This window comes from Sturnira hondurensis, unplaced genomic scaffold, assembly GCF_014824575.4.
Source record: "Sturnira hondurensis isolate 20B ecotype Veracruz unplaced genomic scaffold, ASM1482457v3 Scaffold0022017, whole genome shotgun sequence".
Classification (NCBI taxonomy): domain Eukaryota; kingdom Metazoa; phylum Chordata; class Mammalia; order Chiroptera; family Phyllostomidae; genus Sturnira; species Sturnira hondurensis.
Window position 1 is genome coordinate 7,800,183 of NW_028094648.1, and position 26,046 is coordinate 7,826,228.

The 26,046-nt window shown below is 43.6% G+C and overlaps 1 protein-coding gene across 4 annotated transcripts in view; it reads right to left on the bottom strand.

The window, feature by feature from the left end:
• Positions 1-2,465: 2,465 nt before the first annotated feature.
• SPATA18 (spermatogenesis associated 18) overlaps positions 2,466-26,046 on the bottom strand; it is a 36,482-nt gene continuing 12,901 nt past the window's right edge. For 2 of the 4 annotated variants that reach the window (XM_037034158.1, XM_037034160.1), the window contains 10 exons: positions 24,765-24,877; positions 20,886-20,981; positions 18,998-19,345; positions 16,838-17,186; positions 14,689-14,847; positions 13,397-13,572; positions 9,353-9,476; positions 7,517-7,600; positions 4,953-4,998; positions 2,466-4,687 (listed from right to left, as the gene is read on the bottom strand). In XM_037034158.1, the coding sequence (XP_036890053.1) occupies positions 4,680-4,687; positions 4,953-4,998; positions 7,517-7,600; positions 9,353-9,476; positions 13,397-13,572; positions 14,689-14,847; positions 16,838-17,186; positions 18,998-19,345; positions 20,886-20,981; positions 24,765-24,877 (1,503 nt within the window). In that variant the 3' untranslated portion in view covers positions 2,466-4,679. Of the gene's footprint in view, positions 4,688-4,952; positions 4,999-7,516; positions 7,601-9,302; positions 9,477-13,396; positions 13,573-14,688; positions 14,848-16,837; positions 17,187-18,997; positions 19,346-20,885; positions 20,982-24,764; positions 24,878-26,046 lie in introns of those variants that run through there. The other 2 variants (XM_037034159.1, XR_005064755.1) reach the window with 2 other exon arrangements.

Below are 26,046 nucleotides of genomic sequence, written 5' to 3' on the forward strand. Positions count from 1 at the left end.
TCCTTCAAACTCTGAAGTCTGAGGATAGCTCCAAAAGTGAACTGTCTAGAGTTTGCTAAGAAAGTGTAAGTAGGGGAACTTTCCCAGGAGGGCTCCTAAAATTACTTCTGTGGAAAACACATTCTCTAACCTTGACAATGTGTCCTCTCTCGTCATAATTAATGCCTCTTTTCCAAGGGTAAGAATAAAGTCCTCTATGTCACCTTGTCATGCCTAGGCCATTAGTGAAGCTGCACCTGTATTGTCTCTCATCCTTCTCATACGTTACATGACGCTGGGAAACCTCCCTGAATGAGTTATCACTCGTTGCTGAGTCTGCGCCTCCGGGAGACAGTGCTACGGAAGACGGATTCAACCCGCTCTCCACGTAACTGGCTTCAGACGATCTCCCAAACAAGAGGCCCTTTCCAGGCATTGCCCATCTTTCAGAGGGATCACAAACCCATCCCACAGGCCCACACTGCCCAGGAGCGCCACGCACACTCCCTCCACAGCTGAAAGTCTGGTTTGCTATGGTCTCCCCAGGGCATGGTACGGTGACTAGAGCCTCATTTAACAGCATCAGCAAATGCTTCTTAAATGAACCAGGGATGAGTGAACAAATAACTTGGTCCATTCTCACTTTGCCTTGTGAGCCACAGAGCTGGGCCAATCCTGAACCTGTTATGTGGAAGGCTTGGCTCCAACACCAGTTCTCTGGTCTAAGAAGACAGAAGAGAAAAATGCAATGTCCTGCCCTCAACACCCAAACACCAGAAATCAATGGCAAAAGGGTCCTATTCATCAACAGCACTCAAGACAATTGTCCAGTGACTAAAAACCTTTTCACATCACATTTCAATACATGATCTTGGTTGTATCCCTAAAACTATGCCTTAAACACTACTGAAATAAAGCTATAACATAACCATTTATCACATTCTTTTGTTTCTCACCCAAGAGAAAACAGAGTTAGCTGCCCAGTTTTGGCATCTTTCAAATGAGTTTGACATCTTTCAAGGTAATTTTCCAAAGTGAGACATTGTCCCATCTTCATATTTAAAAACATTGGTCCTGTTTCAAGGCCCCTCCTGCCTCACTGTTCCACAGCCAACAGGCTCCGCCGGGCTGGCATTGCAATGGCCTGCACCGACAGTCACCCTCACAGTTCCTGGGCTCCCAATGTCAATGGCCTAATGTCGCTTTAATACTAGTTTCTTACAAGCTCCACTTCACTTTACCCTTATGTGTGGATATGAATCCGCTCAAAATCATACTACTAAGAAATCTTTCAGCCGACCCAAACCTTATAGAATGCTCTCAGCAGTGATTTGCCTCGTGAAGGACTTCCGGGGCGCCTGGAAGTGAGTGAGGACGGCCTGCAAATGGCCCTGTCACTTAGGAACACAGACGGGAAGTACACCTGTAGTAACAAGAAGTGTCGGAATTGATCTTCCGAGTTTCTCCTGCCCATACTCACTTCATTATTAATGACCTAGGATCACAGGCTCAGCAAATATTTGTTAAAAGACTGAGTAACTCACCCACGGATTACACAACTGAGTCACACCGACTTACATTCTCTGTGTAGCTCACCACGCTTCCATTATTGCCTAGCATAACTTTCTTCTGTGACAGGTGTTTGCCCCCCTCCTCCACACTGATGTATCTCAATTCTTTTGTTGATATGCAACACTTTCTGTTTTAAATATGCTGTATGGCTCCATTTTTCCTTTCTCCCATCATGCCCTGCTTTCTGTGACAGAGGAATTGCTGAGGAATGCACCCACTCAGACGCCAAGCTCCGTCTGAGCGAGCCCCAACCCCCCGTCTCCCTGGAGCGTGTGTGGCGCCTGGCACACAGGAGGGCACTTGCTAAAGGAATATTCCCGAGTGAATGCATGAATGAACCACCCACCCGCCCACTCAACTACCCAACCACCCAACCAACCAACCAATAAACGAAAGAACGGATGCCAAGGCCATAGAGGAACAAAAGAAAACAGGACAGAATGTTATTTCGAACTAAAAGGCCATGGGAGAAGTCTGCGCTGGATGAATGGGTTCCTTCCTTAGAGTGCTGGAGACATGTGGACCTACTTGGAGGAGCAACTGAGATAATTCCGTGGAAGCTCCATGAACGTGGGGCAGTGCGCTTCAGAGAGCACATCCTGGCCATGATGACAGTGAACTGCGAGTAACCCAAACTAAAGCTAGCAATTAGGCTACCACGGGGAACTGTGGGAGTCATGGGGTCGGCCCAGACGGCCCCACTGGTATCTGCCGAGGGAGTTCCTGGCCCTGCTTCAGGCCTCACAGAATGGAGACACTGCTGAACTCAGGGGTCTGGGAGGAGAGCGTTTTATTACAAAGAACCTACAGAGACAGAAGCACTCGTTTTCTCAGTTTTATTATTTGATATTAAACCAATAATACAGAAGCTATTATTTACCCAGATTATGAAGTAAGAGCTTTCCATTCTTCACAGTCGCTGAGGTGAAGGCACATACCCAGGGGAAATGAGTACAGGTCAGCCTCCTTCGGTTTTGTGGATTCCTTCTGAAAGTTATTCTAGAGCACTCACCACTCCCTGTTGCGGGTACAGTCCAAACTGGAGACTTGACAAATAGCTCATGGCCAGACAGGATGCAGAGCAAATAAACTGATACAGGTGACCTTTTTCCAAACCAGGCCATGCATTTTCATATTCAAATTTAAAAAAAAAAACCTCCTATGTTAGCATTCTCTTTACTTAGTGAGACTTTAGAAACGACCTTTAACATACAGCGCAAAGTAATTGCTGCATGGTTTTAATATACACCGACTACTCCAGGGACGCATTTACTGTGTATATCAGGGCCCAGCTGTAAGGTTTGGGTTCAAAACTGTACCAAGAGCTGCCCACCATTTCAGGAAATAACCCCCCTGACAACACCGTGAGTGATGTCACCAACACAACACACTGATCTGCATTTGTCGTGTGTGACTCTGCACACAGGTGAAAGCATTTGACTTGATTTCATCTTCTAGGATGGTTATACCCAAGCTTTTTTTTTTATCGAAATGCATTTTATTTTATTAAACGGTGACTTTCATTTTTTCTGCTTTATATTACAGTGAGGGTACTCTTACCCATTGTTTGAAAGGGCATATGTACTAAAAATCATATGCATTTTGAATTTCATTTCAGAAGAGCCAGAATAAAATACCTGTTTAAGAAGGGGGCACTGACTCCGGGAGGGCCAGGAGAACCACTGACCTCACCCGGCCTTCTCTCTACTGAGAACAAAGTCTCAGAGAGGCGAAGTCATTTGCTTCAGGCCACAAAGCAAGCTAACCACCGAACTGAGACTGGGGTTACCTGGGCACCCCATTCTCCTGACAGAGCACTGCATTTCCTCAGAGTAGTAACTACATAAACAACACAGGGTTGGGAAAACTGACCTCACACTTCAGAGCAACTTGGCGACCATGAGACCCGAGGGGCAGGGACTGAGGAAGTCTCTCCCTTGTCTCTAGGGACAGGATGTTTTAGAGAAACTTGGGGGTTTTCCACCCGAAAAGCCTCCAGTGCTGGCTTTGGCACAGAGCTGATGCAAACTGAGCTCTGGCCACTCAGAGTTTCTCTCTAAAAGGCACATGGTGAAAACAGTTCTCTGTAAGGCTTATGTTTAAGACCAGCTTCAAAGGTTTTTTTTTCTTAAAAAAAAGCAAAAAAGACCACTACTTATCTTGAGAAAGCCACATTCCATTATTTTCTCGAACGTACAAGAGTACTTCACAGGGAGGAAATTAAGGGGTATGTGCTTAATTTATACAGTAAATGGTGTCCCTAGTTTTCGGCCTTGAATTTAGGTGTTTTTATGCAGATGCAGTTCATAGGAGGCCCGAATTTGTAAACGCGTAGGTGGAGTAGGTCAAAGGGCCAATCTCAGGCAACTTCTATACATAACATGTACATTGACACTGTATGGCACATCCCCAAGAGATAAACGTATTTATCTCAACGCTGGCTTCCACCCAAATCACCGCTCCACATTTATGAAGCAAGAGGATTCTCTCACCTCAGTAGCTTCAACACAGCCCTCAGCTAAACCACCTGTGCGCTCGAAGGTGGAAAACAGAAGCAAGCCAATGACCTACAGTCTCTTAAATCATCATCATCTCTATCTAGCCTGACGTCACCATCACTGCCACAAATTCCCCAACCTGAGATTAGCAGTCTTCCCCACCACAAGAGCAAATTAAAACACCCAGTATCATCTTCAAGTGAAAGCTAATACCATCAATTATAATATTTACGATCAATTTGTGAACTAAAATTTCTCCTCTTGCCTTTCGGACCCAGCATGGTCAAGGTTTTCCACTGCTGTTCACAACATTGCCCTGACGGGGCCGAGCACTTGGCTGATGGGCTCTGCCTCGAACGAATGTGATCCTAAACACCTAGGCAATGGCTGTTATCAAATTCATGGGAGTGGTACCTAGAAAGTAAAATAAAACGCAATATAGCTGAAGTTACAAATGCATTAAGCCAAAGCATTTAACTCTCTGTGTGGAGCGGTACACAGAAGTGCCTTTTCACGTTATCTTAAGTGAGGGGAGAGGCCGATGCAGCGGCAGACGGGCAGGGAGGCGGCTGTCGGGCTGTCTGTCGGGCAGTCGCAGTGTGCGGTGGCAAAGGAGCCTGTCTGGTGGCTTTAAAACCCTAGGGAGGAGAAAAATGAAACGGGTTCACTGTTATGGTCACATTCTCAAGGATTTCTTTTGATAGGACCCAAATGAAACAGGGCGCTCAATCTAGGTTTATGCCAATAAAACCTCTCCGTCACGGGCTCCTCCCAGGTCACCCATGGGACTTATTCAGAAACCACCTGCCCAGAAGCAAAAGGTGTCCGAAAGGAGCATTAAAAATAAATTAATTTTAAAAACACCAAAACAGAAAATCGTCCCATCTACACCATTGCACTTACTTGGCAATACACATCTTATCGGGGAAGGGCTCCGGCTTCCCGGCAGCTGGAAAACAGTCAAGGAGAGTGGGGGTCACACAGCAGACAGACCTCAGTGAGTGAGCCCTTCTGACCTCCTCCCCTGACACGCCAGCTACGCAGCTGCTCTGAGATGCTTCAGGACTACGATTTTCTCCACTAAGGCTGAGCACTTAGCTTCCTGTTTACTTCCCCAAGTAAAGGGGCACCCGATTTAGTTTAAATTATATCATCAGTTAAAAGCTGGGCTCAGTGTCCCAGTTTTCTGTTGCTTTTTGTTGTTGCTGTTTAGTGGTTGTTAATTTCTTAGCTCTGACGCTCAGTGGCCATACTGCATTCAAAGCTTTCCAGAAAAGGATTATTAAATCCTTTTCGTTTACAAATTTGGGCCTCCTATGAACTGCATCTGCATAAAAATACCTAAATTCAAGGCCTAAAACTAGGGACACTATTTACTGATGTTTAAGCTGAGCGCATACCCAGCGCATTTCCTTTCCAGAAAAGGAACTAATTAGAGCTCAAATGGTTAGCCGCTGTCCGTCAGAGCCTTTATATGAATGACCTTGTGTGCCCAAAACACGGCCCGATTAAGGAGAGTCACTAGGCAGCCAGGAAAGAAATCGCTTTTCTCGAACGTACAAGAGTACTTCACAGTGAGGAAATTAAGGGGTATGCGCTCAACTTAAACATCAGTAAATGGTGTCCCTAGTTTTCGGCCTTGAATTTAGGTGTTTTTATGCAGATGCAGTTCATAGGAGGCCCGAATTTGTAAACGCGTAGGTGGAGTAGGTCAAAGGGCAAATCTCGTTTTTCAAATCTCACCTTTGCTCTCACTAAGCAAAAACCACCACCTGTTGCAGTTCCGAAATAACGGACCAGGAGTGGCTCTCTAGCTCGGAGCCCCCAAACACCGCGGCTCAGCGCGCACTAAGGTGGAGCCGGGCTGGAGGCACGCCCTCCGACGAGCCAAAGACCAGACGAACCAAACGTGTCTGTACCTTACTTTGCAGGTCTACCAGCCTGGCTGTAAGGAGAGGATGGTAGAAAGGGACCGAATTTTGGCAGCACTTTCACCTTTGAGGAGGTATTTTATTCCCCTCTGATGTGCCACCTCCTCTGGACTGAGGAGTGCCGTGACTCTACCAGCATAACACTCAAGATCTCCTTTGTATTCATCGGGTTGCTAAACGCACTGTCCTTCTGCTTGTACTGATTGTAAATACTCAGTCCTGAACAAGGACAATTAAGTTATAGTAAAATCTCCCAAAGCAAAAGAACTGTGTCGGACTCGTGCCTTTTCCACTCTCAGGCCTTTCCTTCATCTGGACTTTTTCTCCCCAACTTTCACGCTCACTGAGACTGCCAGATCCAGTCCCAGCTCCCCCATGCACCCCTTCCTCACCACCAAACCCAGAAGGCATCTCACCTCCTCTGATAACCCTAGCATTTTCTGACTCTTTTAGGAACCTAATCATACACCACATTCAATTACTTGGTTTAATCCTACTGATCTACCTGTGTTGAAACCCATTCGGGGAAGAGAACACGTTTTAGTTACTTTTGGGCCCCATCTTCCCACCCCCACAATCTAGCGTCCATCAGAGACAGAGTACGGAATCAGACAGTACGTTACGAGACACAATGCAGTGGGTGGACTAACACTAGATGCTCGCTGAACTCAGGGAGAGAGATGGGTCTTATCCCTGCAGGGGTTTCCGTGTTTGTTTTCTGGGGGTGGGGGGTGGTCAGGTAGAAGTTTGGGTCTAGAGCTGCTTCGCTAGAGATCATTTCGGAGAAGTGGACTGTTACCAGGTGTATTTCTCCTTCTCCACCACTCTCTAAAACACTATTGTTACATTTTTGGCTTGAAGGAACAGCACATTGTTAGCCTGTCTGGTGGCCACATGTCCCAGTCCAGCCCTGCATTCAAAAGGCATTGACTAAATATTACTTGCTGAATAAATCAACAATGGTGAACCGTAACCATGCTTTTCATTTTCAGAGATATTACTGCTAGTATTTTTTCTTTGACAGAAGTATTAATAATCCTCCTAGGAATTGATATGAAAAAAGACTGGCCTTATTCTTCTTACTTTTAAGTCAGGAGGAAAATTAATACCTGCAATGCCAAAAGGCATTAATGCCGTATAAAAATACGGCATTGAAATCCAGATCATTTGAGCAATTTCCCCAAAGCATCCAGAAAGCTCCAGAAACAGTGGGACCCATGCTGAGTCCAGCCAACCAAGGTGCCCCACTTTCCATTTGAGGCACCTAGTAGCCCATTTTCTTCCAAAGACAAACATAAAACTATGAAATAAATAAAGTCTATTAGTCTTTTAACTAATTCAGAAAAAAAAAACTACCTCTACTTCTTTCTAGATGACCAATTCCTTCGTCCAAGGTAACATACCAAATCAGTCAGTGGTAATTACAACAGGTTCTCTTTGCACCTACAGACTTCTAATCACCCCTTTTACAGGCTACTGTTGACTTTTAACATGCCAACCACAGGATGATGTTGTGTAAAATGATTAGACACGTACCGTGCTCAAACCAATATGGCTGCGGGGGTAGATGGGACTTAAACTCCGGCTTCGACATCGGGTCACGGATCGCACCGAATTCCACTAAAGTGAGAGAGACAAAAGTAGGCAAGAGCTCACACATGCTCCCGTGACTTAAACAGCACACATATCCCACACATAAGGGGGTTTGGTTGGCATGACTGCACTTGCCCCGTTACTGGTCATCAGCAAGAGGGACACTCCTTTCATGTTCCATAGTTGCCCAATATGTGACAATGACTTTATGGTATTTCTCAAATAAAATCCCATCACACTGAGCTTTGGAATATTCATGCTCTTGGTGTTAATATTAGAACATTGTTTTGATGCCTAAATTGTTATAAATTACTTTGAGTTTGCAATTTTTGGAGAAAGTAAGGTTCCTGTGGGCAGGGATTTGAGTCTGTTTTGTTCACTGCTGAACCTCCCGCCCCTGACTCGCAAATAACTGCAGAATAACCATTGTTGAATTAGATGAATTGAGTGACTGAGTGGATCACCATTGCTGCCCACCATGCCTTTAAATTAATGAGTAAGAAGAAAACTATTCACTGAAATGAGATTTCACTAGTATTGTAAAAATCCTTGTTAAAAATTTCATTTCATTCAACCCCTTCCTTTTCCAAGTTCTTCCTTTTAGGGCATTCTTATTTGGTATTAGGAGTTTCAGCTTGAGTAGCTGTTAGTGATATACTTGATGGGAGAGAAGGAAATCAGAAGGCTATCGCTGTTTGGTGTAGAACATAATAGTGGCTGTTTTCTAATGAAGAGTAACTACTGTAGAGCCAAGAAGTGTCTGTTAGGAACTCATTCACTGTACAGCATGTGTGGTTCTCAGACCAACACACCCCAGTTTCTATGGGCTCAACTTTCATTGCACAAAGTATGCTATTGAGATACTATTAGCTAAAGTGGGTAACTTAAGCTGCGAAAACCCTTGTCTTAAGTTCTTTCAAAATACACGACTTCCCTTCTTCCCTATATGGGTGAAAAGCTGTGCAAAGCACATCCCCTATGCTTCAGCCCAGAGAGCAGGATCAGAAACCTCCCCATTGGTGGCTTTGATGGTGGCTTTGATTGGGACCCAGGAGCTTCACTTCATGATTTACTTAACTCTTTGTAGGAAGGGCAGGGGACAAACTCTGTAATGTTCACTCTAAGGAATGCCCAAGTGCTCATGGCCACCAGCTCCTGTACCCAGTCCCCACAGCAAAACACACACACACTCAGACACTTGCATATCTAAGACTATTTTGAAGGTTGCCCAATTATTCCACATATTCAAAATATTCTACAACCAATATACACAGGAAGAATCTTCCAGTGATTGGCTCCTTTCTCCCCACCTCCTCTGCCCTCTTTTTCTCCACCCCTCCCCTCTCTACACATCATACTAAGGAGAGAAAAACTGGCCACATTCATTGCTTCCCCAAATGGAGATCTGATGATAAAAATTTGGCAAAATATTTCCTCAAAGTTAATCACTTTTAAATGCTTAGAGTTATAGAGGGCCTCCCATGAGGGGAGGTCAGTGGGTTTTGCCCTTATAATAGCTTAATATTATCAGATGGGGAAGTAGGTGGGACTAGTTTCATCTTATAAGATACAGCAACAGACACAGAAATTACTGTCAGGAAATTATGAAGAATGATGGACAAATCAAACCAAAGAATCTGTTCTTTCCTCTCCTTTGTATGAAATCTTATCAAGCAACTCTTTAAGAACTTCTTTTATAGAATCTCTGGGTTTATAAATGTTCTCGAACTTGTGAATCAAACACTTGGGATGAACTGTCACTATGCAAGGCCACCGTACAAAAGCCCCTCTCCTGGTGACAGCTTCTCCCTTCATAATGACAGTGTCATTCTCCATGAGGGCAGGCCACACATGATAGAAGACCAAGGGAGCACTGAAATCGGAGTCGTAGCTGCGGCGGTACCTGTGTCAAACACACAAAGGAAGGAGAAAGAGAAGTCAAGCAATTATGTAGCATACCCAGGGGGAGCATCAGTGTACACTTCCATTGTGATGGCACTCAGATCTGGATAAATACGGGTCCTCGTTCTGTTATTAAAGAGATGTTCATGGGCTCTTGCGATAGGAACCAGGGATAACAAAGACCTGCATGGACTCACTAGGACAAGTCAGGTGAGACTCACCTTGGTCTTCTCTGGATTATACAATTTGCAATTCAGGGAAATACTGGAGACCATTGGAAGTCCCATTGGCTCCCTATAAGATTTCTCCTGCTATCTTTGTGGACAAAATGTAAGTGGATGGTTAACTGAAGTTGGTGGGTTGGAAACTGATTTGATGATCATATCCAAAAAGAGGTGCTTAATGAGTCAATGAGAACATGAATGAAGGGGCAAAGGGCTGTCTGCCAGTGCAGTAAGCAACCGACACAGTCATCCATGATTCGCATGGACTGCAGAAAAATGGTTTAAAGGTGGGGGGTAGGTCGGAAAAAAAAAAAAACAAAGCCCTGGCTGGTGTAGCTCAGTGGATTGAGCTGAGCAGGCCTGCAAACCAGACAATCGTGGTTTGATTCCCAGTCTGAGCACATGCCTGGGTTGCAGCCAGTTCCCAGTGGGGTACACAAGAGAGGCAACCATACATTGATCCTTCTCTCCTTCCCTTCCCCTCTAAAGATAAATGAATAAAATCTCTGAAAGAAAAAAGAAAAAAATAGATGACAGTATCAAAAAATACCTCAACGGGCTGGAAAAATAAGCTGAATCTAGTAAGACACCATGTAATGTGGATGCCTAGGGGGTATGCAACTGAATCTAAAACGCATTTCACTACACGGATAGAGGTAGTAAATGGCTTAATCACAGCCAAAGTAAAATATAACAGATTTCAGTTGAACTCAAAATGAATGAACAGTGTTTTATGCCTGGAAAAACATAAAATTAACTGGATTAATAGAGAATAAGAATGGAAAGGGTGTTAGTCCCTCTAGACTGGTCAGTTCAGACCAGGCAACTACTTTGGGTGTCACCTTAGGAAGGAATGCACTCACAAGAGCACAGAGCACAGGCCAAGGAAACAGTTCTGTTCCTCGAGAATTCTCAACACCCCCCACTTCATATGGAAAAAATCTGAAGGCATGAGGCCAGAAGGAGGAGAATTTGATTAATTGCTTTTAAATGTGTGAAAGGCTGCCAGAGTGAAGGAGAATAATAATAATAATAATAATAAGACTTGTGTTGTGAAGCCCTCAGAGGTGGGACCAAACCCAGTCATTACTAGGAGCTCGTTTCCACGCCACAGCCACGCAGAAGTACAGTGCATGGCGGGTCCCAAGAGGCTGCACGTTCCCTCTGATTATAGGCATGTGAGCGGGGGGCCCGCCAGAGGTCTTCAAAGTGTGCAGATCCCACAAACCCAAATGGATGAGTGTTTGAGTGGGACCATATGTCCTCTAAAGGGAAAGGGAATTTTTTTAAAAAGATACAGATATGTCCTATAAGAGAACCAAAAAGACTCCACTGCAGTGCTGTGTTCTAATATTCAGCTCTTCCTTGAGTAGAGGGACACTGGGAGGGGTGATCTGAAAGACACTAGAAATAAGGCAACGGCAAGGAAATGTGACACTATGAGGCAATCAGAGACACCATTGCAGTGATTTTCATAAGCCAAAGAGAGATGTGTGGTCTCCGTCATTTACAAGCTTGTAGGAGTTTGGGGCCACCACGTCCCCGTGACTCCGCAGCCTGAAGGAAGACCCTGGGCTGACGTTTCCTGAGCACACACCAGATGCCAGGCAGTATCCTGAAGCACTTTATCTGCGTGTCCCAACAAACCTCTACAGGCCTAGGAGGTAGGGGTTATTATTTCCCCCATTTGACAGAGAAGAAACTAAGGAATGGAAAAATCAAGTAACACGCCCAGATTATTCAGCTAATTCGTGGTGGGGCCAGGACTGGGACCCAGGCAGCTCTGGGACACCAGAGCCTTTGTCCTTAGCCACCTGGCCTCCTCCCAGATAACCTCCAGCTAGAGCATAAGATCTCATAAAGTGTCAGCAAAGTGTTCTAAATTAATTTCATTTCTTCTAATTTATAAAGGAAACATTTACCCTATGACACTTGGCAGAAGTCTAATGGTCCTAGATAAAAGGCCTTGGGCAGTCACTTTGAAACGTCGGTGTGCTCGAAGAACACCAGGGCACTCCCTAAATTACAGATTCCCCGGGCCTACTGCACAAAACACCATCCAGTGTGATCCAGGAACCTGCATTTCCAGTAAATATCTTGAGCAATTCTGATGCAGGGACTCCATACACCATGTTTTGAGAAACCTGGCCTAAATAATGTAGTAAAAACCAATTTAAAAAAAAAACCTCAATCCAATTTTTAAATGGGCAGAGAATCTGAAGACATTTCTCCAAAGAAGACATCCAGGTGGCCAACAGGTACATTAAAAGATACAAATCAAAACCCCAATGAGATATCACCTCATACATATTAGATTGGCTACTACCAAAAAGACAAGAAATAAGTTTCGGCAAGGAGGTAAAGTAAGCCCCTGTGCACTGTTGGTGGGAGTGTAAATGGATGCACCACTGTGGAAAACAGTGTGGAGCTTCCCCAAAAAACATAAAAAATAGAACTATCATACGATCCAGCAATTCCACTTCTGGGTATTTACCTGAAGAAAACAAAACCACAGTTTCAAAAAGATGTATGCCCCCTTATGTACACTGCAGCATTATTTACAACAGCCAAGATATGGAAACAACCTAAGTGTCCACAGATAAAGAAGATGTGAGATTTTATATATGTAATGATGTATTACTCAGCCATAAAAAAGAATGAGCCCTGGCTGGTGTAGCTCAGTGGATTGGACGCGGGCCTGAGAACTAAGTGATCGTGGTTCAATTCCCAGTCAGGGCACATGCCTGGGTTGCAGGCCAGTTCCCAGCAGGGGATGCACGAGAGGCAACCATACACTGATATTTCTCTCCCTCTCTCCTTCCCTTCCCCTCTAAAGACAAATGAATAAAATCTTAAAAAAAAAAAGAATGAAACCTTGCCATTTGCAACAACATGGCTGGACCTTAAGGGCATTATACTAAGAGATATAAGACAGAGAACAAATACCATACAATCTTACTTGTATGCAGAATCTAAAAAACAAACACACAAACAAAAACCAAGTTCATCAATTTAAAAAAAAACCAGACTGGTAGTTGCCAGAGGCATTCGGGGTGAGCCAGATGGGTTAAGGAGGTCTTAAAAGACACACACTTTCAATTCTAAAATAAATAAGTCAGGAGATTTAATGTACAGCATGGTGACTACAGTTAATAATACTATGTGGCATATTTGAAAGTTGCTAAAAGAGTAGATCTTTAAAGTTCTCAGCACAAGGAAAAAAATTCTGTAGCCATGCATGGTGACAGATGTTAACTAGACGTATTGTGGTGAGCATTTTGCAATATGCACAAATATAGCATCATTGTGTTGTACACCTGAAGCTAATATAAAGTTATATGTCAATTATACCTCAATAGAAAGTCTTTAAACAATAAAAAGTAACATGTATTTGTATTTATATAGCACCTTTCTTTCACAATGTTCCAGAAAGCTTTCAGGTACTTATTAGTTCTCCCCAAGACCAATATGATCTATGAAAATCATATTGTCCTCTCTGAATCGCATTTGACTGGGAAGGAAAAGGACCCCAGGAGAGGGTCCTGTCCTATAGTGACAGAGAAGGACATGGCAGGGCCTGGAAATCAGGTAGTCTCTGTTGATTTCCTCACCCAGCGTTCTTTTCCCTAAACTGTTCCCAGGAAACAGAGACGAGATCACATTTACATCCCTTAGCTCCTGCTCCTACGTCTCTTACTTGGAATCATTAAAAACTTCTCCATCGGCCCCAAACGCAACGTCTAGGGGGGGCTCCAAAGTCTGCATCGCAAAGGCAAGGCAGCATATTTCCTGGATGAAGTTACTGAGGAGGCAAAAGTCGACTTCCGGAGGGAATGAAATCTTGGGGTTGACATTCATGGCTCGGATTACGTCCTGAAACACAAAAAGATGGCATCGCCTTGTTACCAACCTGTGACCAGAAACTCTGACAACCCTGAGGGGTGTTAGGACGGATGGAGGGGGTAAAGAAAACAGGAGTGAAGACAGTTAAACTAGAGAGGGAGTACATATGCTCACAGGGGGAAGCCTCACTAATCGGAGGAGTGATGGCAGAGTAGAGATGACGTACTAAAGGCCAAAGTCCCAAAAAACTAAAGAAAAAACCCTAAGTAGCTTTTATTTATTCTTTCCTTTTTTCCCTAAATCCTGGGCAAGTTATATGATGCACCAACACAGAACTCTGACCTGTTCATAATCTATAATAATAACAATTATAATAGCTTGCTTTTATTAAGTTTACTATGTGCCAAGTTTTGTGCTAAGCAAATGATCTTCTTTCTTTCATTTAATCTTCTCAAGACTGCTATAGGGTCACGACTATGACTATAGCTATGACTATAGCTGTTCCCATTTGAAGGTTAGAAAACTAAGGCACAGAGAGGTTAAATAAATGTGTAAGGTCACACAGCTAGCAAGCAGCAGAGCCAGGATGCAAATCCCACACTTACTTTCCCAAAATCTTAGGCGCTGTGATTTCTATCATCTGATCTTAAGGGCCCATCCAAGGCAGAGATTTTCAGCCCTTTTCATCTCAGGCCACACACAAACTAATTACTAAAATTCTGCTGCACACTAAAAAAAATTTTTATCTATCTGTCATTAAAAGAAGGAAGTATAATTTTGATTCATTTACACCAGACAACTATTGTTGCATTGGCTGTTTTCATTTTTTTATCTGACAATCTAAGAGAAAAGAAGTCAGTGCCCCTGACTAAATAGTCAGGTATTCGATGTTTTAAAAATTCTTGCAGCACACCAGTGTGCCACGACACACTAGTTCAACATCACTGCTCTAAAGAATAGAACTACAGAGCTCAGAATATTTCCCCCATGCGATGTCTAAGAAAGAAACAGCCAATACTGACTCGTTCTACAAAGTAATCAGATGCTGCTCCTTCCCGCTCTTCCATGACAGAGACGGGGCACTGAATGGGTTTCCGGGCTATCAGTGTTGGGCGCACCAGCCCCAGTAAGAGACCCAGCACTTACGTTGACACTGCTTTGGGAATCATATAGATCAAGATGGCAAATGATGTACTCCGAGACGGCGTCGTCCAATTCGTTCGACCCTACATAAGACGGTGTCAAAGATTTCTTCACACGGATCTTGAAATGTCTGAACGCCATTTTGGCTACATGGAATGCCTCCTGCACATAAAGATTGCAGCAGATTTACTCGGTGAGAGGAGCAGGGCAGAGAGGCCCAAAGCAAGGAGTGAAGAAAGAACATCCACCAAAAACTCGACATCGTACGGGTCTTCTGGTAACTAAACACGGTTGGTCAAAACTATTTTCAATCTGGGAGCAAATGTATATCTCAATTTGGAAAGGTTCATAAATACATATATGACTGTCCACATTCACTAATTTAAAGATAGTGGACTGTCATTCTGGTAATATGGAGTGCAGGCCGGAAGTTCAAGGAAATAAATCATCTGTGGTTACATAAATACTTGGAAAATGCCAGCCTGTGCTATGATCCCACAGTAAAGCCATATTACTGGTCAAAAAATAAGAGAAAATGATCAATCTAGTGTTTGTTACACAGAGGTCATATTTCCTGACCTATTCAAAAAAATTTATTAAGTGACCGTTATGTAGTCAGCACTGGGAAAACTTAGGTATACAGGAAAGACAGGGCTTTTACACTTATAAAACTTTAACCAACTCAGTAACTGATTCTCAAACCAGAGACTGGTAAACTTTTTTCTTTAAGGAGCCAGATAGTATATATTGGATTGGCCAAAAAGTTCATTTGGTTTTTCCTATCAGATGGCTCTAGTAGTGCTTAATTGTCTTTAACTTCATTCAAAACAATTTTGTTAGACGGTATTGTGACAGTTATCATAACAATGTGCATTTTTTAAAAACTTAGCAAAATTCATAAATTTTGGTATAGCCATTTTAATATTGAAGATGGAATGAAATATGTAACATTTTCAGCATATATATTTCAAGAAAAGTAAAAATGCAACTGAAATGCAAGAAAAAGATTTGTGCAGAGTATGGAGAAGGTGCTGTGACTGATCGAACATGTCAAAAGTGGTTTGCAAAATTTTAAGAGAGTTCTCTCTGGACGATGCTCCACAGTCGGGTAGACCAGTTGAAGTTGATAGTGGTCAAATCGAGACATTGAGAATGATCAACATTCTACCATGCAGGAGATAGCGGAGGTTCTCAAAATATCCAAATCAATAAAGTTACTGGTAAAAATAAAAACTGTCTTTAACTTTATGGAAAAAAAACATACGGACTTTTTGGCCAACCCAATATTTCAGTTTTTGCTAGTCACATTTTTTTACATCCCTTTAAAATGTAAAACTATCCTTATATAATCTTAGCTCTCAGGTGTCATTTTTCTTAGAAATACAGATCATGGCCAGTTATTGTCTATGGCAAGGGTGTCACACTCATCTTCACTGAGGGCCACATCTTTGAAGGCACCCACAAGGCTGATGTGGCCTCTGGTGAAAATGAGTGTGACACCCCTGGTCTACAGGTTCTAGTTTGCTGACCCTTAACATAAATTAACAAATATAGGATAAAGTGTAATAGATGCTGATAATTCTACTCTCATACCAATGCCTGTTTTATTTAATACTTAATTGTTCTCATAATGGACCCAATATCTCAATATGGTACCAAAGGAACAAATGCATTTGCTTTGGAATTAGGACTATATATGAGCACTTTTTCATCTGCCATACTCAAGTAGTGGATACGGCAGCAGTTTCAGTAACCACTCTTCTGATTTTTCCAAGAATGGAAGGAAATCAAGCAAATGATAGCCATTAGCAATAATCTACTCACTGGTCTATCTATGCCCACTAGGAAGATTCTGTGCAAATCAAAGTCTCATCCCAGATTGTCCTACAGTTATAAATAGTTCGAAAGTGTCTAGTCAATATCAATAATAATACATATGAATAGTTATTGATTCTGAAAAATGATTCATCCCAAATAGTTGCAGTGGAAAGACTAGGAAAGAGGGGGAAGGGGAATGCATGGAAATCACACCCTCTTGCAGGGACCTCAGGATCTACCGGTCTTTTTAAGCTGTACTGTTCTGGTCACCAAACTGCGTTTGCCCTGCTGCGTCCAAGAGCCGCTGGGGTGAGGCCGGAGTGGCGTCACATACCACGGTGGCGATGTAGATGATCCGCTGCACGGTCTCGGCCTTGTCGATGCATTGCCGCAGCAGGCACTGCGCATCCAGGCGGGCCTGGGAGTAGGCATCGCTGAACCGGGACACCAGGGCAGCCTTGCGCGCTGCACTGGACAGCTTGGCTCGATTCGGAGATGGGGTCCTGACCTTCACCACTGCGTTGGAGGGGCTGCCTGGCCGGCTGTGGCTGTGGCTGTGGCTGCGGCTATGGCTGTGGCTGCGGCTACGGCTGCGACTGTGGCTTCGGCCACGACTGCGGCTGCGGCTGCGGCTGCGGCTGCGGCTGCGAGGGGCAGGGCTTGGAGACCGGCTCCTGGTAGACCTGTTGGTAAGCAAAAATCAACAGGGAAGCCCTCTGATTCATTCCTCTGTCCTTCTAGGACTCTGCGTCTCCTACATCGACTGCAAATGATACTTGGGAGCACTGGGCCCTGCAGGCCCGGAAAGCAGTGGCTCCAGGACGCCCCCATGAGGCCTGTGGGAAGCACTGTGTCTCCACACCGCCTCAAATGTGACCACAGCTAGGAAACAGACTCTCCGTTTCCGTGGTGAGTCAGAATCCATGAAGCGCTCACACTCACTGAGCACCTCGATTTATCCTTTAAGCAGCCCTGTGAGGCCAGCGTTGATTGTGGCCATTTTACAGATGAGGAACTTGGAGCTCAGAACAGTTAACCGGCTGTCCTGGAGTAACACAGATAGTAAGAGCCGGAGTTAAAGAAGCCAGATTTTCTTTATTCCCTACCTCGGCCTTGGGGAGCCCTTGTGGTATAAAATGAGATGAACACGGGACAGTGAGAAAGAAGGCCTGTGTTGCGGCCCCAGCTCTACCACGTCACAGCAACAGGGGCCGCTGCAATCATTGCTCCTCTCCAGAGCCTCAGTTTTTACTACATCCTTTTGGGGGGCGGGGAGGGGGGGGGTTAGAAGATCAAGCTAACACTTGGCAGTACTTGGCAAACTGGAAAGCATAGTATCTGTAAAACATTCGCAGCTACCAAATACAACAGAAATTATCATGCTAGCCCAAAGACAATGCCCCCCACCCCCCAAAAAAAGTTTTGTAGAAGAAACTATGGGGCAAAAGGTAGTGCAAAGTGGATTCTGAAGGGGTAGGGAGCCCTTATTAATAGTATTTGTCGCCCTGGCTGGTGTAGCTCAGTGGATTGAGCGTGGGCCTGCGAAAAAAAGAATCTCGGTTCGATTCCCTGTCAGGGCACAGTTCCCAGCAGGGGACTCACGAGAGGCAACCATACATTGATATTTCTCTCCCTCTCTCCTTCCCTTCCCCTCTAAAGATAAATAAATAAAATCTTTAAAAAATAGTATTTGTCAATTTCCATGGTACAAAAAATACTCCAACCTTGGCCGATCTCAGGCAGAAAGGCCCAGAATACATTCTTAGGAGTCAATACAAGCCAGCAGCAGCACAACAGGAAGGGGAGTGATTCCCAAAAATGAAAGACTGAGGTGACATTTAGCGGAATGGGGACCTGGCATGGGGGTGGCTTTAATCACCTGAATCAGGGCTTGTTATCAGGCTGGGGGAGGGGGTTATAAAGAAAAGGGCAAATGCAATGACTCCAAAGACAAACAGCCCACTCTGTCTTCACCCACCACTGCCGGAATGACATGTCTTAATGTCTGTCCCTGCATAGTGAGGGATTTCCCAAGAACACTTACCTACACTTTCCTCAAGCAAAGTTATGAAAAGGAAATAGCCTACAGTAAAATGACTGTGGGTCATCCAAGATGCTCAGGCCTTAAGAGAACAGGACCTTTGTTTCATGGAACATTCTTGCAATATGGATACCACATCTTGCCTTCCAGCCCAGACTGTCTACTTTCAAGCCAAAGAACTTTCCTCTCTCAGACCCTCTCAGTTTCATTCCTTAAGCCTCAATGTCCACCCCAGATCAATTAGTGCCTAAGTACTGGCCATCCACTAGGTGGTTTCTCTCTCTGGAAAGGTGCAGTTAGAGAAAACAAACACCTTACACTTAAAAGCTTCCCATATCGTGGGGGTTTGGATTCCAGGATGTCATTTTACTTTTTTCTCCCCCGCTCCCAAGCCAGGCTTTTATCACAAACAAAAGGAACTTAAATGAAAAACTCTGTGAGAATGCGTCGGACCTTCCTTGGAGGACGGATTTTTCAGCAGACAGAACAGCAATCTCATCCTTCAGCGTTCGAAGCTGTTTCTCATAATCAGATATCACTTCTGAGTCAGACCTGTCCGAGCTGCGCTTGTCGGAGCTGTCCGAGCCACGCTGGTCCGACCTGTCCGAGACTCGCCTGTCCAGCCTGTCCGAGATGCGCCGGTCCGACCTGTCCGGGACGCGCTTGTCAGAGCTGCGATCCTTTGTTCTTCTCAGCTCAGAGGCCCTAGGCTCAGCACGCAGCTCTCCGGTCCTACGCGCAGAGGTCCTATTCGCTGCATTTCTGTGGCGGGACTCCTCCTGGGCTTGAAGAGATTTAAGCCTAAAGAAGAAAAAAAAAATTAAGTAAAGAAAGAAAAGAGAGGGGAGAAGGAAAGGTAATAAGCAACAGTTGGCATATTTAAAACAAAAGCTACTCTACTTCATATGCCATTATTGCATTGGAAAACTCTAGTGAAAATACACAGGAACAAACCAAATTGGCAAAGAGCAGACTTGCCAGGTCAGGGGCCACTCCATGTCTGCAGCTTGCATTGGAAAAGGCTCTTGAACAAAAGTTACACATGCAGATCCTCTAGCAAAAGCAGAGTGGGCCTGAGGTCATACTGTTTTAGGCTGGACTGATATTAACTGCACAAAATTCTAGAAGCATCTGTCCAGAAGCCAAGGCAAAGACATTATCTCTGAAGATGGACTATGGCGGGAAATTACAATGGAGACTGACTATCATGCACAATACTGGGTGGAAGTGTGACCTAATGGAAATAATGTATGTATTACAGAAACAAACAAAGCTCTAGAAATAAAACTGGCATCCTTGTAAAGATACAAAGAGGTATGGCCATCATCAAACAGGAGTGAAAAACGTAAGAAGAGGACCTGCCGGGAGGCAAGGGACAGTGGTGTACGATGGAAAGGGAAGGGGTAAGACTGAGAAGGGGGGGGTGCTAAAAACACAACGGCAGGTTAAACGCTGAGCTAGAAACAGTAAAGAACAGACTCACTGGGTAATGTGATCAATGCATCCGAGAGGGTACATATACCAAATAGGAGTAAGAGATTGAAATGATGAGCAGGGAGACAGAAATGGAAAGCAGAATGGTGCTCCAAGATGAAATTTAGGGGTGTTGATGAAGAAATCAAAACAATTGGAATATGTGCAAAGGCAATAGAATAGTATTCATATATATATATATATATATATATATATATATATATATGTGGATTTTAATACATTTTCCACTTGCTCTTTTTGAGGTGAAAATATTAAAATGAAAACCAAGGAAGGATCAGTATTTATCTTTCCCTTCTAGAAATTTATCTTTAGAAAATAATCTGATATTTAAACCAAGATTTGCCACAGAAATCATCACAATGTTATTTCCAATGTTGAAAAGTATATCAAAGTAAACAGTCAATATTAGGGAAATACCAGAATGATGGAATACAATGCACCTATTCAAAACTAAGTTCTGCAGGTTTTTTTTTTAATTAGTGGTAGAGGAAAACAATGTTAAGTGAAAAAATGGGGTCCAAAGTTGTAAATTTAAACTTACTTTGTAGTCTTAACTCTATTTGTAATGTATAAATTGGAAGAAATGTCAAATGGTAACAATAACTGGTTCTAGAATTAAGAAAGGTTTTCTAGTTTCCTTTATATTACATTGTACTTTGGAAATTCTCTTTAGTAGACAGGTAACATTTTTATAGTAAGAAAAATATATAGAACACTAATAAAAATATTGTTCCCTTTCCTCTTTGATTGTGAACAGATTCTTTCATATTGTAATGGAACACCAAAAAAGCTAAATTCAAAGATTAATCAGCAGGCTGCAATAATCCTGTCATTTTTTTTTCCTTACTGCTTTCTTAGCTGATTTATTTCCTCCTCTGCAGCCAAAAGGGATATGGCCGATCTGTTCTTGGTTGCTTCAAGAGTCTTTGCGCTTTCAGCCAGACTGTAAGAGAAATCAGTAACTAAAGACAGATTTTCCAAAACTGGCAGACTTTCTAAATCAAGGCATAGGTTCTCTCTGGGGAGAGAACTTTTGGCATATGATACAAATTCAACATAAACAAGATCAAATTATAAGACATCTGCATTCAATCAGATGACATTGGAAACATTATGGTGCAAAAAATGCTAGCATCTTTCCTGTGTCAAACACAATGAAATTATAAAGCTACAACCCCCTAAAAGGCTATGTCATAACAATTAATAATAAAATGTAAAGGAAAAAGAAACTTGTTCAATTCCTCCTTCCCACCCTCCTAATTCATCTGTTTTAATTACACCGGGTCTCCAGGTTGCCTCGCTCTATAAAATCTTCATTTTCTGCAATATATCACTGCCTCTTCTGATTACTTGGCACAATAAAGCTGAATTTGACTCAATTTTCCTAGATTTCTTAAATACATAAAAAATTACTTGCCCAGCTATAAAGTGCTCCACAATTATACCTGAGTACCATCTATTCCGTGTGCTTCTGCGTCTGACTTCCATCCCTTACTAAGCACGAGTTTCCTGAGTTTCCCACACAACTCAGTCCCTGTTCATTGAAATGACTCTCCCCACGGCAGGCAAGTCATAGTAAATGACACTATTTCTTTAAGCCTACCTAGAGTGAAAAGGAAATTGGAATGTCCTGCATGGCAGTGGATAAAGACCAATGGCTCTCAATTAAGTTGTCCTCGGGCTGTGAGAGATCATGGGTTGGCAAAGAAGTCTTGCCTTAGGTGGCCCTACTTCCCTAGAACATCAGGCTCTTTTGTCACAGTAGTCCTGAGGCTAAGAGAGAGACACCGCCCCCCCCAACCCACACGACAGGTCCTCACCCCTAGAGCGCCCCTCTGCAAGCCGCCCCCGACGCTCCCCCTCCCCGAGCTCCTGCACCACTCAGCTCCGCTAGGCAGTCTCACCACAGACACACTGTGTGCCGCCCGAGGACGAAAACTCTATTTTATGTACCTGTTTATCCCCGGCACCTAAAAGAGTGCCTGTCACCGAGTAGATATATTTTTAAACACCCAAAACAGAGTAAACAAAAGGTCTAAAGTCTAAAACAAAGCCATAGAAGCAATAACTTCACAACAGGCCGGATGCAAGTTGAAAGAAAATTGCTGTCATCTAATTCAAATGTGGATGTGTTCTAGGTTTTTAAAAGTATATGTGGAAAAATGAACACTTGAGAGAGAGACAACTGGAGAAAAATTAAATGAACAAAATGGGCTAAGAAGTGAAAGAGTAGAAAACAGGAATAAAGTAGGTTTTTCCTTTCAAACCATGGCATATATGTGTGAACACATATACATATAAGCAAACACACATGCTAATGTGGTGCCCTTGGATGACATACAGAAGGAAGAAGAGGAGGCACATTCATGTGCCAAGAATTGTTTTAAGCAGATGAATATTTACTCAAATTTTGTGTTATGGATTTATTCATTCATAAGCAAATTACTGAAAGCTTACTGTGCACCAGGCATGACGCTGGGTGCTGAAGACACAGCGGTGTGAAAACATCAATACAAGATAGTATGTAACCCTCGGGAGTTTCCCGTCTGCCGACTCACAAATCTGCAAGCAATTGTTCAAAGGCTCCAAATTGGAAGTGCTATTCCTAATTGTGGAAGAGAATTTAAGGAGAGGAACAGGAAAGACCTTTTGATGTATAGTGGTCACAAACAGACTCTGAGAAAGTCACATTTAAGCTGAGGCCTGAAGAACAATTAGGAGCCAATCATGCAAGCAGCCAGCAGGACACTTCCATTTTCCCGAAAGGCCTCGCAGTGAAGCAGCAGCAGACAGCAGACTAGGTGAGGGGAGTCTGGCGTGAGGCTGACCTGAGAGGCAAGGTCAGATCATGCAGGGCTGCGGAGCCCCGGGAAGGCTACTCACAGCATTCAAGCGGGGTGATGACATAATAAAATAAAAATATATCTAGATTTTCTATGTGAGAAATGGCTTGTAGTAGGCAAGAATGGAAACAGGGAAACCAGTTGGAAGGCAATGAGTTGAGGCAACAGGTATCAGAAGTTTAAACCAGGGCAGTAAAATAGAAAAAAAAAGGGACAAGTGTGGGAGATGCTTAGAAAGCAGATTCAACTGGATAGTCTAATTGATTAGGATATAGGAAACGCAGAAAGATGAGATTCCTAACCAGAGTCCAGGCATAAAATTGAACAGACTTCCCCAGTCTAGAGTTTGTCAATCCTGGGCAGACCTGAGCCATTCAGCACTGACAAGAGAAGGAGATGGGAATTCCTGCCCCCTATTAGGGCAGGCAAAAGAGAGAACCAGCAAAATCTCAAAGCAGCAAGAGGCAAATGGAGGCACCTAGTCAGCAGTGGCAGCGGCCAGTCAACGCCCCAGAGACCTAACCACACAAGCCACAGTGCGGCACCCATCAGCACAAGACACCAGTGCCCCGTTGGAACTGTTTTGTGCAAGAACCCAGCAGGCAGCACAAGACCAAAGCCCCTCTCCCCTAGCACCAGGATAGCAGGCGAGCACCCCTCTGCCCCTAGATATTAGTCTAAGGAAAGAAGAGGGCAACGAGACCCCTGGAGAGGGCACACAGGGCCCCTGATGCAAGTCTGGACATGCAATTAACTGGGTATTTACACAGAAGGAACTACAATAAACCAGAAAAGAAGGAGCAAACCTAAGGATTTTCCTCACCCCACTCCAAATCACCTGATGTTAGTTGAAATAGGTTGCAGAAATTCAGAGACATTATGCTTTTTGCACCTTACATTTGCCAACTTTGATGGTTGCAGCTATAAAACTGCTCACGGATGAAAGTTCCAATTAGAATAGTGAATGGGGGCACGTGGAGGAGTGCACAGAGCACACACAAAGAAAAAGGTCTGGAGTAAAATAGACCCAAACCAACATATTAACAGTGATGAGATAACGGGTGACTTGCACTTCTATACTCTTATGTGTTGTATGCAATTTGAGAAAGAAATCTGTATTTTCTGATCAGGCAAAATGAAATCAGTAGAGAGGTTGGCCACAGTGGATTGACGCCGTGGGAGGAGGAAACGCCTTATTGATTGATGGCGTTTTGTTAGACGCATCAAATGCAGTTTCACGCATATATGCCTCCCGTCCTCAAGTACAACCCCAAGTTAGCCATTTCCTTTGCGATGATTCCTTCAGCTTGCTACCCTGGTTTCGTGCACAGCATGACTCTGGTATCTGTTGCCGCCTGGCACTGCTTAACTTTTTAAAAATACATTTTTATATCTAATAGTTATCCCAGACTCTTGAATTGTTCATCATTTAAAGCATCTGCTCTCTCAGTCTCACCCCCCAAATGAGGGCAGCTGACAAGCAGATGCAGCCTGCTTCATCTCGCTTCCTCCCTTAAGTTTTCTATTTGCCCTCCCTAACCCATTCCCTCTGCATCTTTTCTTATTCTTCTCCCTAAAAAGTAGATTTTTCATGGAACAATCTTCCTCTGTTTATAAGTGTGGGCTAATAATGGGCCTATGGAAAGGAAGGAGCTCCAGGAATGGAGCCAAGAGAACCTGGGCCATAGGGGTCGTAACCAACTAGGGAAACCCTGGCCCCAGATTCACAGACACCAACCACACACACACATACACACACACACACACACACACACACCATATTTATTATTAGCAAATAATTATACATGATTGTCCTTTCAAACTTAAAAACTAAAATAAAAAACAAACTCTTTTTGGAAAAAGATAACTTGCATTCCTCTTACTCGTCTTGAACCTGGTTGAGTTGACTGCGAGTTGCACTCAGCTCCGAGTTTAACTGCTGCAAGTCCTGGTCCAGAGCACTAGACTCCTTCTGTCTCTCCTTATCAAACGTGTCCTGGGAAGATACGCAGGCCAAAAGATAGTCTGAGCATGTCAAACCGCGTGGCCAGACCGCGCAAGTATGATGCCACGCAGAGGAAGCCAAGCACAAAATAAAGAGTACATAATGTGTGGGTCCATTTGCAGGAAGCCCTCATGCAGACAAAAGTGGTCTGGAATGAAAAAATCAGAAGGGAGCTGCCCTGGGGGCACAGGGACGTGCCCGAGGAGTGGCACAGGAATGCCCCAGAGTGGGGGAAATCTTTTCTATCTTAATAGGGGTGTGAGTTACATGGATATAATAAGCATTTGTCAAAATTGCTGAAGGTAAATTATACCTCAATTTTTAAAAAAGACATTTAAATATCATCCTATATCTCTGTACTCTGAATAACATGCATAGTAGGTAAAAATCTAAGAAGCATACAAAAATCCCCAGAAGAAAAAATTACTTAAAGACAACTGATGTTTACAGAAAACTTAGGACATGTAAGTTGCCTCTCATGCTTATCACATTTAACTCTCCCAATGACCCTATTAGGCCAGCAAAAACACTGCCCCCCATTTAGCACACAAAGACACTAAGACATAAAAGGTTAGACAACCTACCCAGAACCATAGAAGAGGGACAAGAATTCTGTCCGGTGATCCCTAACAGAAACCCTTCAGCCATTACCTCATAAGGCCCCATTACTCAGAATAGCCTGTTCAACATGCCTCCATTTTAGAAAGAAATTTATGGAGATCCATATAGACATTTAAAACCAAGGTCACTAATGACCTTGCATACTATAATGCCAATGCCTTAAGCAAGGTGTATGTTCTCCCATCTGACCTACAGCTGTTAAAACACTGACCCTGTCCATGGGAGCCACCCAGATCAGCCACCCGGAATTATGATGCCCTTTCCCAGTCAACCGGAATTGAGCTTTCTTCTTATCTTGAATTTTCCAATTAATTTCATTTCACTCTTTCAGAATACTGAGCTCTTCCTATCTAATAATCTTTCTCTCCTGAGCCCCTGTGGTACCCTAAGTGTCTGGGTGACTATTTTTGTCTTTTGAAAGTTACTATTTAATGCCTAGTGGGCCAAGCAATGCACCACACCGTGATCATCACCAGGCCCTTTTCACAGCTGAGGAAGCCGAGGCTTACTGACTGGCCTGGTCACACCACTAAAAAGTA